Raw genomic sequence first — 18,361 nt, 5'->3', positions numbered from 1 at the left:
ATATTTCTGGTCCCCTTTGCTGCTGTAGTTTTGCAAATTTCACCATTGTGGGACTAATAAAGGATTATCTTAATTTGTCTGCATGCTGGGTTTATTGTGGAGGAGAGGAAATAAGAAAAAAACACAAACTATCACCTGCTGAGAGAAAACTGGTCAGGATGGTCCAGACTCAACAAAAACCACCAAAAAGCAAGTCTGCATGAATTAGAAGCTGCTGGAAGACAGGTGTCAGTGTCAGCAGTCAGGTGTGTTTTACATCAACATGAGCTGAGAGGCTGCTGTGTTAGAGAGAAGCTCTTGCTTCTTGTTGGTTCTTGTTGTTTGACCACAATGAGCATCAATATGTTTGGAGGAGAGAAGGTGAGGCCTTTAACCCCAAGAACACCAAACCTACATGGGGCTGGTAGAGTTCTGCTGTGGGGCAGTTCTGCTGCCAGTGAATCTGCTGCTCTACAGAAAGTAAATGGAATAATGAAGAAGGAGGATTATCTCCAAATTCTTCAGGAAAACCTAAAATCATCAGCAGCAGATTGGCTCTTGGGTGCAGTTGGGTGTTCCAGCAGGACAATGATCCAAACATACATCAGAGGTGGTAAATGAACGGATCAATCAGACCAGAATTGAGGTGTTTGAATGACCTTCCCAAAGTCCTGACTTGAACCCCATCAGAACATGTGGACTGTGCTGAAGAAACAAGTCTGTGCCAGGAAGACAACAAATTTAGTTGAACTTCACAGATTCTGTCAAGTGGAGCGGTTGAAGATTCAGCCAGAGGACGACCAGAAGCTTAGTCTTTTGTTGTGAAGTTTTCCAGTGACTTCTGATGGAATGACAGAGAGCCAACGTATTCTTGTAAAACATTTTATTAATCATATGACAGGATGGATAAAGCCTCACTGTTTCTTATTTTTAGTACCTCATGCTGACTGCAGTCAGACGATTCTCTCACCACTTAATGTTAGGGTTTCTCACCTCTCTGTAAACACTTGAATACATTCACAACATACAAAAATCTCATTAACTGGCCGCTGGTGACACAGTTCAATGCTCTACTTGTGTCCAAACATGATAATTAATATTGAATGAGCCTTTATTCTGAAATACAGCATACAGGTTTTTTTCTTTACTTGAAAACTTTGACCCGTTTATCAGATTGTCTTTTCTAACATGCTGTTAATAATGTTTTAATGCAATTATCATCTTGATCAGTGTGAGCTGCTCTGACTGTATTAACTGTACCTGGCTGTATAAAGAGCAGCTTGTACACTCAGTGATGTAAACTGGCCTGGACAGCACACTGACTGTCTACAGCTGGGTGCTGCAGAGAGCCACCGACAGCCTGTCAGCTTCGTTGGCAGAGGTGAGACCATCTGTATCTGTCGCCTGGTGTCGGCAGGTTTGCTCCTCGGAGGCGGACTGCAGTCTGTTCCTGGTCAGGTATTGTCTGCAGGAGCAGAAGGTGTGGTAGAAGGAGGAGGAGAGACCGGCGATGTCGTTGGAGATGTAGGGGAGAACCTCTGGAGATGCCTGGTTATAGTAACTGATCTGAAAAAAAGGTCCAGAATTAAAGTTTGTTCAGATTATATGTAAATACACACAACTCAAACTGTTGTCTTTCTCACCAGTGACATGTTGTTCTTGGTCTCCAGGATGGTGAATCCAGCACACAGAACCTCTCCTCTATTATACTCCTCAGTGGGAGGGTGAGTGGGCAGGGACACTGAGCGCAGAGCGATCACATACGGGTCTCTGTGAAGGAAAGACAAGAGGGGACAGTAAACCCTGAAGGACGGAGGTGTGTCAACTGTTACTGAGACCATCCGGCCCGTCATTGTACTGACCCGCTGCCACACGGTCTCCTCTTGGAAGCCAACAAGATGAAGTCCTGGAGGATCCCTTGTCCCTCCTTGGCTGAGGTCGGGGAACTGACTCCACCGTGACGCACTGATGGAGTCACCACACGATACAGGAAGTCATCAGCGTCCACGCGGTGAATCAGCTTGCATTTCCTGATTCAGGAAAGGACACAGAGCAAGAGCACTGAAATTAACTGAAGGAATATTGACTGTACACCCTGTACACAGTCATCTCATGTTTCTTTGGTTGTTTTTCCGTTTTAAATCAAGTCTCCAGCTACTTCAGTTGCTTAGCAGAATGCTGTAACTCTGTTTTACTGTGAAGCTCCAGAAATGTTTTGTGGACTACAAGACTTCACCTGACTTTATATCATCAGTAGGAGGAGATGATGACTGCAGGTTCTGAAAGGACCTTTCTTTGAGAACAAATGCAGAGTGCTCTTCAAAATGACAGAAGTTCAACTCAAACCTCTCTGGGTGTCCTGAACACCTTCTCCTCTCTGGTGCCGCCTGTCACCAGCTGCTCTGGGGATAATAACATTATGTCTGCCTCTATCAGTCTACATCCAAGTCTGCCCAGACTCATATAATATCATATATGTAGTGAAATACTGACATGTATGAGTCCAGTGAATAATGTACTGAGCATCATGTCTTCACTTACAGCAGAGGATCTCCAGGTCCCTCACCGCCCCGTCATTTTCACTGAATACTGATGATTAATCTGTTTATAATCATGATGATTACTGTTGATATTATTCATATTATTTATCATATTGAATTTTTTTTTATTATATTGTATTTGCGTATTTCTTTATATTCCTATTACATTGTTATTATTATGTGTCATATCATATCAAAGAACAGATCTGATTTAAGTGGACATGAATGAGCTGAGTGGTTCCATTCATAGATTTCTTTTTAATTGATTTTACTAATTATGAAGACAGCTGTTACCTTAAAAATACAAACTGCTGAGATCTACTGATTATTGACCCTTAATTTAATTGACAAAGATCATTTAATCTGAACTACATAACCTATTCCCCATTCTGATTCTGATGTCATGTTCCCCTTGTTTTATTTCCATCACCATGTACAGTTTCTTTTGAACAAAAGCTTCCCATTTTAAATTTTACTTTTTTAATTGACATCTTCAGATAATTTTACATTTTAATTTTGTTCAATTTACTTTTTCTTTATAAGTTTATTTATGATCTGATTATTCCTAGTTGTGCAATGAAATTATAATCGTTTTATTTGTATTTATTTAAATATCTTCCATCCAGAGGAAACTGAGCGCTCTGAAACTGGAACTGTGAATTTCTGAACAACTGTTTCTGACTGAATGTGTGAACACACCATGTTTATAGATAAACAATCAGCAGCCTGACGGTTACTGTCAATCATTAACCATTTTTGTGTAAATCATGATAAGGAAACCAGAGATGAACTACAAGCAGTCTGGGCATTTCTCCACCTGTATGCAGGTGAAGCACCTAAATCCTTGGAAAGATTTCGTGTTTCAGCCGCACATGCAGAACAAATGTTGCACTTGTGACAACTAGCATCGTTCACATCCGCTTCACTGAAGCCGCCATCATTGTGGTTCTGTGGTGACACTATTCAAGTTGTTTTTTATAACTTCCCCAACTAGTCAAACCGGTGGTGTGATATCTGCCTAACATGTAGACAGCAGGCATTTAGCTGATAACCACAACAGACATTAATTAAAGAGCATGATGACCCGAGCATTGTTGGGTCACTTCTCCATCCATTCAGACTCTTTTAACCTTCTGCTTCTGGTTTTTCCCCTCACTAGAACGTGGTGCTACAGCAAGTTGTTGCACCTCGCTAATCTCTATTTTATTTACGTCTGCTTCCCGAATTGGACCAAATCCAACACTGCACTTCTTTAGGTCCTCAGCCGAGAGTGAAGTGCATGGAGTAAACAGTTCTCATGATGTGTGACTAACAGACAGAGATTCCTTGTGTTATAGTTAGATGTCATTGCAAATTAATATACAGCTATGAATTTGAAGAAACTTCTGGAGTAAAGTGAGCAACATGTGGGAGCAAGATCTGTGGATGGCCTTATTAAAGCTATGATCTACGATTTGAAAGATTGATCATTATTATTAACATTATTTAGATGGTGGTTATGGCCCAATAGTACGACCTACACAATGTGAAGAGCAAAAGGAACCAAATAAATCCATTCTCTCTAGCGCCTGCAAAACGGCAAAGTCCTGGTCACGTCTCATCCAAACCCACTTCCGCATTTGAAACTACAAGCGGACAAGAGGTTTGTTTGGCCCGGAGCAGGTAATCTTTCGTCTTTATTGTGGATGTTGTGACACAGATAACTTGTATGCCAATGCTGGCTTATGACTGTGAAAGCTGCCGTTAGTTTTTTTCTGTGTTATTAGACGGCGTTGAAACAATTTCTGTCTCTGCATTATTATTGTCAACACTTGTTTACTTGTTCGACGAAGACGTTAGCCTCTATGCTAGCATTGTAAGCTAAAATTGCTATCATGTTTACACCAAATCAGCCTATTTATTTGCTCGTGGCAGCTAAATGAAGCAGCAAGTAATGCAAGTAAGATGAATGAATGGATGAATGAAACACCTCTGCTTCGTGTTGGGGTTTCATTGATCCTGTCTGGATTTATTTCTCCATAACAACCTCTTGCCCTGTCACTACTCAACTGTTTTGCTAACTCTCCTCCCAGTCTTGTCCATTTGTTTTCAACGAAGCCTTTGCTAAATCAATATGATGGATTATCATATACGCGTTACGATGTGTGTATTTTTGTGTCTTATCTGTCATAAACAAGAGATTACGGTTTACGGGGCACGTTTGTGTCGTGGTCGTGGTCGTGGTCGTGGTGCTACTCAGACAACAGCTGGGACGCAGCTGGGTCCGAGGCTCATGCAGGTTTCCACAATGTGGAAGCGATCGTTATGATTAAAAGCTAACAGCAGCACCCCTAAAAAGGGACTCAGCACCCCTAAAACTTGGAGTAAGAAATGTTGTTATTCTAAAATGTTTTGTTTGTCTTTGACAAGGTTAAATATGTCCAGAACGTACTCCGTAGTTTGTGGTTTAAAATGTATATGTTAAGGACGAAAATGAAAACACCCCCGCTTAGCAAATGGTATCATCCTCTTCTCACCCGCTACTTTTCCTTTCTACCAGCACCGCTCCATAGCCCAACTGTCGTCCAGCGCAACACACACGCAGAGTGAGAATCCATTTAGTTGTAGTGTTGTGAATCAACTAAGTAAGTTGCTCCAAAGCTGTGTCTCACACTTCTTTCCTTTTACCTAGAGTTGTTCCGAATCCAATACCATATCGGTGAGTACTGGAGTCCAGGCACCGTTTACCAGTTAGCGCCGTAGCTAATTCTCCGTTAACTCCGTTAACTCTGTTAGCTCCGTTAGCGCCTTTTAGCGTGGCTACAGTCGAACTGGAGTGGTCTGTTTATTAAACAAAAACAGCAGCGCAACAAATAAACTGCGTACCTGTGTAGTGCGTACGTGTGTCTCTGTTGTTAAAGTTTATCGTTACTTTGAGACTCATTTTAACAATCGGGAGTCATTTAAACATGACGTCACGCGCATCTATTCTGGTCAGTCGTCATGGAAACATGAAGCCCTGCCAGTGGTGCGGCGTTTGGACCAGAGTGAAAACAAACGTGTGTACGAGCTGAAAAACAAAACGACATATCACTGTATACCACCAGTATGTGTAAAAAACACTCACTGTGGCTTTTTAAATGAATTGTTTTTTTATTCCTAGATTCTTATCTGTTATTTTTCAGTTGCGTCTGACTATCAAACTAGACAATAAAAGAAAGTTAAATGTTTTCCTTTTACTGTATTCATTCATGTTTTACAGAGGATTTAACCCGAACCAGGCTTTGCAACAATAATAATCACATCACATTCATGCAGGCATAGTAGTATATACTACACACACACACACAGCAGGTCTATATATATATATAGGCTATTTATAACACACAGGTATGAGATGTGTGAAAGATAACTCCTAGCATTACTCTCTCTCTCTCTCTCTCTCTCTCTCTCTCTGTGTGTGGCCTGCCAGTGACCAGTGGACATACGACAGTTCTTTAAAAGAAAAAAGACAGATTCAGGTGAGAGACTAGGGACAGTCCATAATGACCTCTGTTTTGTTCTCATCTCATCTCATCAACTTCCGCTTTGTCCGGGGTCGGGTCGCGGTGGCAGCAGGCTCAGTAGGGAGCTCCAGACCTCCTTCTCCCCAGCAGCGCTCTCCAGCTCCTCCGGGAGGATCCCGAGGCGTTCCCAGGCCAGATGAGATATATAGTCTCTCCAGCGAGTTCTGGGTCTGCCCCGGGGTCTCCTCCCAGTTGGCCGTGCCCGGAAAACCTCCATGGGGAGGCGCCCAGGAGGCATCCTAATCAGTTGCCCGAACCACCTCAACTGGCTCCTCTTGACGCAAAGGAGCAGCGGCTCTACTCCGAGCTCCCTCCGAATGTCTGAGCTCCTTACCCTATTCCTAAGGCTGAGCCCAGCCACCCTACGGAGGAAACTCATTTCAGAAGCTTGTATCCGCGATCTCGTTCTTTCGGTCACTACCCACAGCTCGTGATCATAGGTTGGAACATAGATGGACCAGTAAATCGAGAGCTTCGCCATGCGGCTCAGCTCCATCTTCACCACGACAGCCCGGTACAACGCCCGCAATACTGCAGATGCTGCATCAAGCCATCTGTCCACATCATGCTCCATTCTCCCATCACTTGTGAACAAGACCCCGAGATATTTAAACTCCTTCGCTTGGGTCAGGAGCTCACTCCCCAACCGGAGCGGGCAATCCACCGTTTTCCGGCAGAGAACCATGGCCTCAGATTTAGAGGTGCTGACCCTCATCCCGACCACGTCACACTCGGCTGCGAACCGCCCCAATGCCTGCTGGAGGTCACGGGCTGAGGAAGCCAACAGAACCACGTCATCCACAAAAAGCAAAGACGCAATTGTGAGGTTCCCATACCGGACACTCTCCTTATCATGGCTGCGCCTTGAGATCCTGTCCATGAATATCACAAACAGGATCGGAGACAAGGGGCCAACACCCACTGGAAACGTATTCGACTTTGTGCCGAGTATACGGACACAACTCTCACTTTGGTCGTACAAGGACCGGATAGCTCATACCAACGGCCCCGGTATCCTATACTCCCTCAGTACCCCCAACAGAACTCCCCGGGGGACCTGGTCGAAGGCCTTCTCCAAATCAGACCCTCCTTTCCAGCACCCTGGAATAAACTTTCCCAGGGAGGCTGAGCAGTGTGATACCCCGATAATTGGCACACACTCTCCCGTCCCCCTTTTTAAAAATGGGAACCACCACCCCGGTCTGCCACTCCAGAGGTACCGTCCTGACCTCCACGCGACACTACAAAGACGTGTCAGCCATGACAGCCCAACAATGTCCAGAGCCTTCAGCATCTCGGGGCGGATCTCATCCACCCCAGGTGCCTTGCCACTGGGGAGCTTCTTGACTACCTCAGTGACCGAACTCCTCCCACACCCGGGTTTTTGCTTCAGTGACTTGGCCAGCCAAGCCCGAAAGGCCTCATTCTTCAGCTTGACAGCTTCCTTCACCGCTGGTGTCCACCAGCGGGTCTTTGGGTTGCCGCCCCGACTGGCACCGATGACTGTCTGACCACAGCTCTTAGCGGCTGCCTCTACAATGGAGGCTCTGAACATGGTCCATTCGGATTCCATGTCCCCAGTCTCCCCCGGGATGAGCGAAAAGTTCTTCCGAAGGGGGGAGTTGAAGACCTGACAGACCGGGGCCTCCGCCAGACGTTCCCTAACTACCCGTTTGGGTTTCCCAGGTCTGCCGGGCAGCCTCCCCCGCCACCTGATCCAACTCACCACCAGGTGGTGATAGGTTGACAGCTCCGGTCCTCTCTTCACCCGAGTGTCCAAGACATACGGCCGCAGGTCCGATGATACGACCACAAAGTCTATCATCGACCTTTGGCCTAAATTGGCCTTGTACCAGGTACACTTATGAGCCACCCTATGCTCGAACATGGTGTTCGTTATGGCCAATCCATGACTAGCACAGAAGTCCAATAACAAAACACCCTTCGGATTCAGATCGGGCAGGCTGTTCTTCCCAATCACCCCCCTCCAAGTTTCCCCATTGTCACCCACGTGAGCGTTAAAGTCCCCCAGAAGAACTATGGAGTACCCAGGCGGAGCCCCTTCCAGGACACCACCCAAGGACTCCAAGGGCTGGGTATTCTGAGCTGCTGTTCGGTGCATACGCACAGACAACAGTCAGAGCCTTCCCCCTTCCCCCCAGCTGCAGTCGCATGGAGGCGACCCTCTCGTCCCTCGGGGAGAACTCCAACACAGCGACGCTCAGCCGGGAGCTTGTGAGTATTCCCACATCCGCCAGGCGCCTCTCACCCTGGGAAACTCCGGAAAAGGAGAGAGTCCAGCCCATCTCAAGGAGTTTGGTTCCAGAACCGGTGCTGTGCAGGGTGAGCCCAACTATATCTAGTTGGTACCGCTCTACCTCCCGCACCAGCTCCGGTTCCTTCCCCGCCAGAGAGGTGACATTCCACGTACTGAGAGCTAGTCTGCGAAGCCGGGGGTCGGGACGCCCAGGTCCCCCCCCTTCGCCTACTGCCCGATGTACATTGCACCTGAACCCATCGCTCTCCCCTACGGGTGGTGAGTCCACAGGGGCACGGCCCCACGTTGTCCTTCCGGGCCCGGCCACCAGACGCTCGCCGGCGAGCTCCACCCCCGGGTCTGGCTCCAGGGGAGGACCATGGTGCCCCCATACCGGGCGAGGTACTCTGTCCCTGTAGTTGACCTCCGTCTTGTTTGTTTTTTTTTTTCTTCTGAAAAGTGTTAAGCTAAAGTAACAGATAATATAAACCTGCTATCTGTATGTTGTATCAAGTTACTTATGTAGGCAATGGTCCCCTGCTTTCATTTTTATTTATTTATTTATTTTTTATTTCAAACCCACAATGGAGAATACAGTAATGGGATACAATGGGAATTTGTGAAATAAAAACAACGATTGTGTTTCTAAGCCCAATAATAATAATAATAATAATTAAAGCTGCAAGCAGCGATGAACGGGCTCTCGCAGTCCACGCGTGTCGCGGCTTGCTGCTGTCGCGGCGTGCTGCTGTCGCTACATGCTGCTGTCGGGGCATGCTGCTGTCGATAGCAGGGCTTGTTCATGTAACAAGTTCCGCTGAGGAATGAAAAGTGAAGGCAGGCAAGCTGTTCTTTCGTCATTTAGCAATTAAAGTGCCCCCTATTGGCCGATTTGCACCAAATTTTTCACAAACCGTCATGGGGTCATGGAACATAAGTAAAAAAACTTGAGTGTTAATGGGACTGTATTTCATCACGATATGGAAGATTGTCTTTCTGACCACAATGTGAAGGAAATTGTTGTTGCATATTTTTGCACAGAGCCTTAGGGGCTCATGGGGAAGTAGTATCCTGAGTTTGATGTCATTGGGACAAACCAATGTGGAGATATGCAACACTTCCTGTTTGGAGCGAAATCTGCAGGAAGTTGTTTTTTAATAAGTTGAGTATTGTTTGGAATATCACAATTCTTTTAATAACTTTTTGTCAGCAGGGTCCACAGATGCTGTGTGCAAAGTTTGGTGCAAATCGGTGAAATTGCCTGGGAGGAGTTTGAAAAAGTAGGTTTGCGACATTTCGCGAGCTAGCGGAAAAAACCGGTAGGCAGATATGGGCGTGGCCTAAATCAGGAGATTCAGCATAATTCACAGAACGCGTGGATATGAGGTTTTTGAATGTGCGACAAAGTATGTGGGAGTTATTAGCCAAAACACACTTTCCTTTATGATAGCGCCACCTAGTGGTGGAAATTCACAGCGACAATGGATTATAAAATGTATTTTATATAAATTGATTTGCACCGATTTGGCCGATTTGCACCAAATTTTTCACAAACCGTCATCGGGCCATGGAACACAATTAAAAAAACTTTAGAGTTAATGGGACTGTATTTCATCAAGATATGGAAGATTGTCTGTCTGACCACAATGTGCAGAAAATTGTTGTTTCATATTTTGGCCGTTCTTTGGACTATCACAATTCTTTATTAACTTTTTGTCAGGAGGGTCCACAGATGCTGTGTGCAAAGTTTGGTGCAAATCGGTGAAATTGCCTGGGAGGAGTTCGAAAAAGTAAGTTTGCGACATTTCGCGAGCTAGCGAAAAAAAACGGTAGGCGGATATGGGCGTGGCCTATATCAGGAGATTTAGCAAAATTCACTGAACGCGTGGATATGAGGTTTTTGAATGTGCGACAAAGAATGTGTGAGTTATTAGGCAAAAAGCACTTTCCTTGATAATAGCGCCACCTAGTGGTGAAAATTCACAATGACAACAGATTATAAAATTTTTCACCAGTTGAGGCAGTGAAAAATGCGATCATTTTGGCAGAAGGAATAAAACAAATAAATAAAAAAAAATAATCACTACAAAAACAATAGGGTCCTTGCAGGTTCCCTGCTCGGGCCCTAATAATAATAAAGATATTTAAAATGACATGCCTCTGTGTGCCTTTTGATCATATCCTTAGAATCTGTAAATGGTCTCCATAACATTTTTGTGACATGACAACTCTCCTGCCTACAATATATCTGTGTATGATTGTCAGTACCAAGGGAAAGAGAGAAACACGGAGATGGAGAAGGAGAAAGGGAGAGCATGCAGGAAGAACCAGATGAGAAAACAACAACAATAAATTGACATATAGTGAATAGTGGCAAGCAAAACAGTAACTACTCATACTCCACATTTTTTCATATTAAAGGAGGAGGAGAAGAACAGGGAGAGTCCATAAGGAATGAGAGGGAAGAGTGTTCTGGAAAGGTCTTGGAGTTAGTTGAACCAATGTTAAAATGATAAAGTTATTTTTCAATAGACATATTTTTTGTTTTTGTGTGAAAAAAGGGTGGGTGGTGGCAGTGGGGCTCATTGGGTGCTGAGCACCCCTAAAGCTCTGACCCTAGAATCGCCCCTGTCTGTTAGTCTCTTGGCCCTCAATAACTTTTAGAAGTGGCTAACTTAGCTGTTGATAAATAGTAACTTATTACCTAGCTGTAACGTAACGTAGCTGTAACATGCTAATGAAGTTACGCTAGCTTGGCTGTGACACTTAGCTGTGGACATTGTAATGACTTACAAGATTTATGTTAGTTTCAACGTGCATTGTAATAACTTTACCTGTGAATCCGACATCATTACTCCAAATTCATTACTTCTTGTTGCAGGAGGGGGTGTGTTGTGGGCGTTTTTTTCAAATCTTTCTCAGATCGTAGACCATAGCTTTAATATGTGTAGTGATGGAAACCAACTTTTTCTTTCATCTGAGGACCTAAACTTCCTCTGAAACCTCCCTGAGCACCAGCTGTCATACAGTATACTGACCTTTAAACATGCACTGAAGAGACAGTTGGTTAGGCATGAACTGATTTGTGTGTGTGTGTGTGTGTGTGTGTGTGTGTGTGTGTGTGTGTGCGTGTGCGTGTGTGTGTGTGTGTGTGTGACAGCATTACTGATAGTGTGTGTCCCAGCTCGGTCTGTCACTCAGCTCGGCCAGCAGACAAAAAGCTCTGTGAGCAGGAACATCCACTTCTGCTTCCACCCTGAAACTCAACATGGACTTCTGCTCCAGGGTGTAAAGTTGAACCTGAGAACAAAGAACCACACGAAACATCAAGCTCCTCCAGAACCAGCAGAACAACACTCACCAGGCCCGTTCAACCAGAGAACAGCAGCTACCTTGTCTTTCTCAGAGCTGAGGCGCCAGTTGTTCCGAGCAGCCAACATCTTCAGAGCTGAAACATTGTTATAGCTCAGATACACCTGGGACCACACACACACACACACACACACACACACACATGGATATCCATAAATGTGGTTTTGAGCTAGTTTGGTCCAAATGTGACCATTTGGGCCAAACTGAGGTGTGATTAACGAGCCGTCCACAGTTCATGTGATTGTTTCTGCTGCTGAGTGACTCACCTGGTTTGTGGGGTTCCAGGGGACAGACAGAGGGACCTCGGCCTGCTTGCAGGAAATAATGTATTTTCTGTAACAACAAAAGGAGAACAGTTAGAAGAAGTTAGTATGATACTGTTATGTGAACAAAACAGCACCATGACATTAATTTGTGCGCCACATGGAGAAGACATTGATGGGCTTACTGAGTGCATTACAGACTACATCAATTTCTGTGTGGACGGCATTGTCCCAGCAAGGACTGTGCGCTGTTACCCAAACAACAAGCCTTGGGTAACAAAAGACATCAAAACCATACTCAATCAAAAGAAGAGGGCTTTCAGAGGTGGCAACAGGGAGGAGCTGAGAGACATTCAGAGGGACCTGAATGCCAAGATCAAAGAGGCTAAGGATGGCTACAGAAGGAAGCTGGAGTGGAAACTCCAGCAGAATTACATGAGGGAGGTCTGAAGTGGTATGAGGACCATCACCGGTTTCAGACCAACTAGCAGTGGAGCTGATGGTAGTGTGGCTAGGGCCAATGAGTTAAATCTGTTCTTCAATAGGTTTGATACTGCGGCCCTGGCCCCTGCTGGCTCTCCTGTTGACTGTCTCCAACCACCATCGCTTCTGACCCCCTCCTCCTCCTCCTGATAGCACCCCATCCAACTCTTTGAGCCCCTCACACCCATCCCCCACTCCTCACACCTCCTCTGGCTCCCATGCTACCTGCCCTCTTCTCACTATGGACTCCAACTCTCCCCCTCCTCGACCTGCACTGTTTACACCGCTTCATGTTAGGAGACAGCTGAGCAAACTCCCCGCCGGTAAGGCTGCAGGCCCTGACGGTGTCAGCCCACGGGTTCTCACAGCCTGCGCCGAACAGCTCTGTGGAGTGCTTCACCGTGTCTTCAACATGAGCCTGAGCCTCCAGAGGGTCCTTGTGATATGGAAGACGTCCTGCCTCGTTCCAGTGCCAAAGACGCTGCAGCCCAGTAGTTTCTCAGTCTACCGACCGGTGGCACTGACTTCACATATCATGAAAACCCTGGAGAGACTCGTCCTGGAGCAGCTCAGGCCTACGGTCAGGCCGCACCTGGATCCCCTCCAGTTCGCCTACCAGCCCCGGATTGGAGTTGAGGATGCCATCATCTACATGCTGAACCGTGTCTACGCCCACCTGGACAAGCCGGGGAGCACTGTGAGGGTCCCGTTCTTTGACTTCTCCAGTGCTTTCAATACCATCAGGCCTGCTCTACTGGGTGACAAGCTGACGGCGATGCTGGTGGATTACCTCACTGGCCCACCACAGTATGTGCGCTTGCGGCACTGTGTGTCAGATGCAGTGGTCAGCAACACCGGGGCCCCACAAGGGACTGTCCTCTCTCCTTTCCTCTTCACCCTTTACACCACGGACTTCAGCTACCAGACAGAGTCTTGCCATCTTCAGAAGGTTTCTGATGACTCTGCTGTCGTTGGATGTATCAGCAAGGGTGATGAGGCTGAATACAGGGCTGTGGTGGATAACTTCGTCACATGGTGTGAGCTGAACCACCTGCAGCTCAACACAACAAAGACCAAAGAGCTGGTGGTGGATCTGAGGAGAACCAGGACACCAGTGACCCCAGTTTCCATCCTGGGGCATAACGTGGACATCGTTGAACACTACAAATATCAGGGGTGTTCATCGACAATAAACTGGACTAGACTAACAACACTGAAGTCCTCTACAAGAAGGGACAGAGCCGCCTCTATTTTCTGAGGAGGCTCCGCTCCTTTAACATCTGCTGGACTATGCTGAGGATGTTTTATGAGTCTGTGGTGGCCAGTGCTATTCTGTTTGCTGTTGTGTGCTGGGGCAGCAGACTGAGAGTAGCAGACGCCAACAGACTCAACAAGCTGATCAGGAAGGCCAGTGACATTGTGGGGGTGAAGCTGGACACTTTGACAGCAGTGTCTGACAGGAGGACGCTGTCGAAGTTGCGGGCGAAACTGCAGTATGACTTTCACTCTCTCCACAACGCTCTGGTCAGACAGAGAAGCACCTTCAGCGAGAGACTAATTGCTCCAAAATGCACCACTGAGCGCCACAGGAAGTCATTCCTACCTGTGGCCATTAAACTTTACAACTCCGCCCTCTGATGTTTGGACTCAAATGGCTATATATATTTATATATGTATATATATGTACATCTGCCATACCATATATATATTTATATTGCACTGTATATTTGTAAATACTTGGAGTGGTCATTGAACAGTTAAGATTGTCTATTTTATTTTACTTTATATTTTTATTTTATTTATCCTATTTTATTACTTTATTTTATTGTCTACATTACTATGTTATCTATATCTTTGTCTCTTGTTTCCATTCAGGCTATATTTCTATTTCTACTTTGCACGGAGCATCTGTAACAAAAACAATTTCCCCCCGGGGATTAATAAAGTATTCTGATTCTGATTCTGATTCTGATTCTGATAAAACTTACGGGTCACCAACAGAACTGCACTGCATGAATACTGAAAATGACTGTCAGTCTGTAAACAGGAATCACGAGGAAAAGAGCTTTTCTCTTGATCGTGTCTTTATGTGATCATACAGTCACAACTGAGTGATACATCAATCTATCCAAACCACAGATCAGAAAAAAGACCAGTATTTATGTGTCATGCATGTTTTTAGCATGAATGTTCCATCCATCTCATTTTTAGTCCAAATATACTGAAGATATCAAAGACACTGAAAAGCTGAGGTGGTATTTGCTCTTCACACCAACACACAGCAGCTCACCGGTCCAATCGGATCTTCTTCCTCGCTATGGCTTCTTGAAAGCGCCTCTCTCCTTCCTGTAGATGAAAGACAGGGTGACTTTAAACACCTCACATCATCTGTCTGTCTGTCTATCTCCCTCTATATCCACCAGCTGCAGCATGCAGAGCAGTTCACTTACATCCCATTTCATTCACAGGTGCTACATGGAGCATTTCAACCATGTTGCCATCCTCTTGTCCCTGGACAGAAGCAGGGTTACTGACAGCGGTGGATGGCAGTGACAACATGCAGTTTCTATGATGCTACACATCAGCGGTTCCCAACCGTACCCCAACCCTCTCGATTATCCAGGTTGCTCACCGCCCCCCCACATGCAACACTCAAGCTTTAATTAGGCCTCACAAAAAGCAGCCAATCAAAAGCTGAGCAAGAAGCTTTATTATTAAATGCAGTAAAAAAAATAAATAAAGGCAATTAAACTGAAGAGTGTTATATTGTGTTGCATTCACAGAAACTCCAACAACAGAATATTCCACTTGTTAATTTCTAACCACGGCGATAACACGGCATTCAGTGTATACATGGTTTTCCTTGTATGAATGTTTTCAAAAGGAAGAAACTCAGAGTGAACAGTGAATACCAAGACAGAACTGATACGGTACAGCTGAAATTTAAAATGGCTGTCAGAAACACTTAAGTAAACAGATTCACCCTCTCCTCGCCACGTACTGGTGTAAACATTTTAAATGGTGCAGATAGAAACAAGCTTCAACTCATCCTGTCATGAATTTCTGGTGTAAACACCCACAAAGAAAGTTTTGCCCTGCCCAATGGTTTCCAGTCACCTCTGTTGAGAGACGCTGCTATATAACAACCGAAGGGATTGACCACCCAGTGGAGCTGTTCGGGTTTATGATGGTTTATGAGTGGAGACATTTTTCCTCCAACATGTTGAGTCACATTGATTTATAGCTCTGATCTCTGCTCGGCCAGGCCTCCACATCTCTCCAATAGCAGCCTTGGAAAACTTTTGTCTGAGGTTACATGGGGGCAAGGTACGCACAAGTGAATATGAATATGTTTATAACTGGAACAGCTGGGGAATGATTAGCCATGTGCAGCATATTGTAGCTTGTTCAGGTGGTGCTGACTAACATCTATCATCAGTGGCTGTAGTAGCAGGACCAACAGTTTGACCCCACCTCCTCCCACTGTTTCAAATCAAGATTCAAGATTCAAGATCTCTTTATTGTCATTCAGCACAGAAAAAAAAAAGTAGTGAGCAGAACGAAATTACGTGCATGGCTTTTTTAAAAATCACTGTAGAAAACTCTGTTAAAACACAGATGTAACAAATGTATAACAATATGTATAAATATATTATATAAACAGAATGAATAAATGGTACTGGCAGGGTTATTGCAGACATAAAAATGAAAAGAAGTGAATTGAGCAGACATAAGTAATAGATAATAAATAGATATTGCACCGGATATTTATTATTGCACATGTTGAGGTTAGTGTGGGTGTTTGTTAAACAGTCTGATAACATGAGGTTATGACTTTCAAATTATTTATTTAGTTATTCATTATATTTTATTTATTTTGCCTGAATATTGCACTGAAACACATACTCCAGCTCACTAATAAGGAGTTAATAACCTTCAAATGTAGCGATCCAGTGTTTCAGCTTTTAAACGTTTACATTTGTTTGTTCCGGATATGTTAAGTGCATAAACTCACCAGGGGTTCTGGTCGTATCCGTGGTAACGTACGTAGCTTCCCACGGTTGTCAAGCACCTCAAAGATCATGAAGGCGGAGTTAATGTGTCGGTTAGGCCCCTCCTCCTGGTAGGCCTCTGCACGTACCCCCACCTCAATGCTGAGGAAACACATCAGGTATCATCATGACCTGTTTCCTCCTCACAGACGAGGCAGGTTGGATCTTATCTGAGCTTATCTTCTGTGTCTTTATCTTCTGATTATGATGATCTTATACCTGTTCTTGAAGGCGTTGTTGACGATCGCCCTCAGCAGCAGTCTGTCTCCGATCTGAGAAGGTCCTCTGAAGGTGAACATGTCGATGGTCCGCAGAGTCGGGTGAGCCTGACACAGACGACTGCACACAGACAGACAGACAGACATTACAGAGATACTGTGTGTGTGTGTGTGTGTGTGTGTGTGTGTGTGTGTGTGTGTGTGTGTGTGTGTGTTATTACCATACAGCTTCTAGGCCTGTGGCTGACTTACATTAAAGGCACAGATCACCAAATAATCTAAATCTGCCGGCTGTATTCTTACTTTGACAGTCTAATGGAAACAAGATCCTGTACTGGTCCAAATACCAGTCATAAAGTGATCAGGTAGGACCCAGTCTACAGGCTCTCCAAGTTACAGTGATGCTTTTCAAAAAAAGACAAGAAGCAAAAGTTAGCATTAGAAGACACTTAATACAATTTATTACACGGCTCTATTGAATGCTGCTCTCTGATTGGTCCATCGCTGCGTTCTACGGTCTGTTATTTCTGTATAATGACCGTCGTCAAGTATAACAGACCGTTGCTAGGGACGGCGCTCTGATCCGCCCCTGCAACATGTAGCAACATAAGCAAGACAGCACCGCTGTCCAGCTCCTCTCTCAGGCCGGCCTCGAAAGTCGTCAGATCATGTCTGTGACTGGACACATGAGAGCAGCTAGGGACGGCGCTCTGATCCGCCCTGGCAACATATAGCAACATAAGCAAGACAGCTGGACTTTCAACGCGTTACACCAACCACAGCACGCTGTCCAGCTCCTCTCTCAGGCCCCGAAAGTGAAAGTGAAAGTTAAAACTTTACCGAGCGATCCTTGTCGCTGCTGAATCTTTGTGGGTGATTATTTATTATTTATTTCAGTCGTAAGGCCGTGTAATAAGCGGGATAATGTATAGTTAGTCGGTTGTTATGGAGAAATAAACCCCTTCAGGTTGTATGAAACCCCTCCGTCGGGGTTCCATACAACCTGTCAGGGTTTATTTCTCCATAACAACCTCCGAACTATACATTATCCCTTACATAATTCACACATACTGACGGTAAGAAAGTGCTGTTTATTAATTCAACTTTTATTTAACCAGAAGTCCTGTGAGATAAAAAAATATTTTTTTGAGCAAGACCGGGGCCAAGACAGCACACCGTTACAAAGCTAACTAGATAGCTAACTACTGAAGTAAAGCTCCAGCGACCCACATGAATACAGACTTCAATGAGGCAGAGCAGTTACGGGAGTGAGGAACATCAAGGTAATGGTATGGGTTACTTTAGGGGCATCTGATTCTGTTGTACACCAACCTCCAGGCATGACTATGGGAAATAAAGTCAGATATTTACAATTACAGGTAAAAAGGATATAATAATGTTTGACAGCCCCACCCCCCTTTATTTGGACCCTGGATCGAGGTTTGAAACTGAGTCCTAGAAACATGGGGGCACAAAATGCAAGACTGAAGACATTGTTTAACTGTTTGAAAAATTCAATAAATTCAAATGATAGAACCTTATTATTGACTACATGTGTTGGTAGACTTCTTTATAGAGATCACTGTCCACTGATGTTTCCAGACAGAGACCGGAGGTCACTGTGCTTCTCTTACTGTTCAAAAATTCATGCA

General features: G+C 44.9%; 1 protein-coding gene across 3 annotated transcripts in view; it reads right to left on the bottom strand.

The window, feature by feature from the left end:
• Window positions 1–845: 845 nt before the first annotated feature.
• Window positions 846–18,361, bottom strand: part of acot11a (acyl-CoA thioesterase 11a) — a 33,787-nt gene continuing 16,271 nt past the window's right edge. For all 3 annotated transcript variants that reach the window (XM_084369232.1, XM_084369233.1, XM_084369234.1), the window contains 9 exons: window positions 16,711–16,830; window positions 16,455–16,593; window positions 14,730–14,785; window positions 11,960–12,026; window positions 11,714–11,797; window positions 11,488–11,621; window positions 1,842–2,009; window positions 1,623–1,749; window positions 846–1,545 (listed from right to left, as the gene is read on the bottom strand). In XM_084369232.1, the coding sequence (XP_084225358.1) occupies window positions 1,306–1,545; window positions 1,623–1,749; window positions 1,842–2,009; window positions 11,488–11,621; window positions 11,714–11,797; window positions 11,960–12,026; window positions 14,730–14,785; window positions 16,455–16,593; window positions 16,711–16,830 (1,135 nt within the window). In that variant the 3' untranslated portion in view covers window positions 846–1,305. The remainder of the gene's footprint in view (window positions 1,546–1,622; window positions 1,750–1,841; window positions 2,010–11,487; window positions 11,622–11,713; window positions 11,798–11,959; window positions 12,027–14,729; window positions 14,786–16,454; window positions 16,594–16,710; window positions 16,831–18,361) is intronic.

Source organism: Pagrus pagrus, assembly GCF_965226575.1.
Source record: "Pagrus pagrus genome assembly, chromosome: 12".
Lineage (NCBI taxonomy): Eukaryota > Metazoa > Chordata > Actinopteri > Spariformes > Sparidae > Pagrus > Pagrus pagrus.
This window is presented reverse-complemented; position numbering and strand designations above follow the sequence as displayed.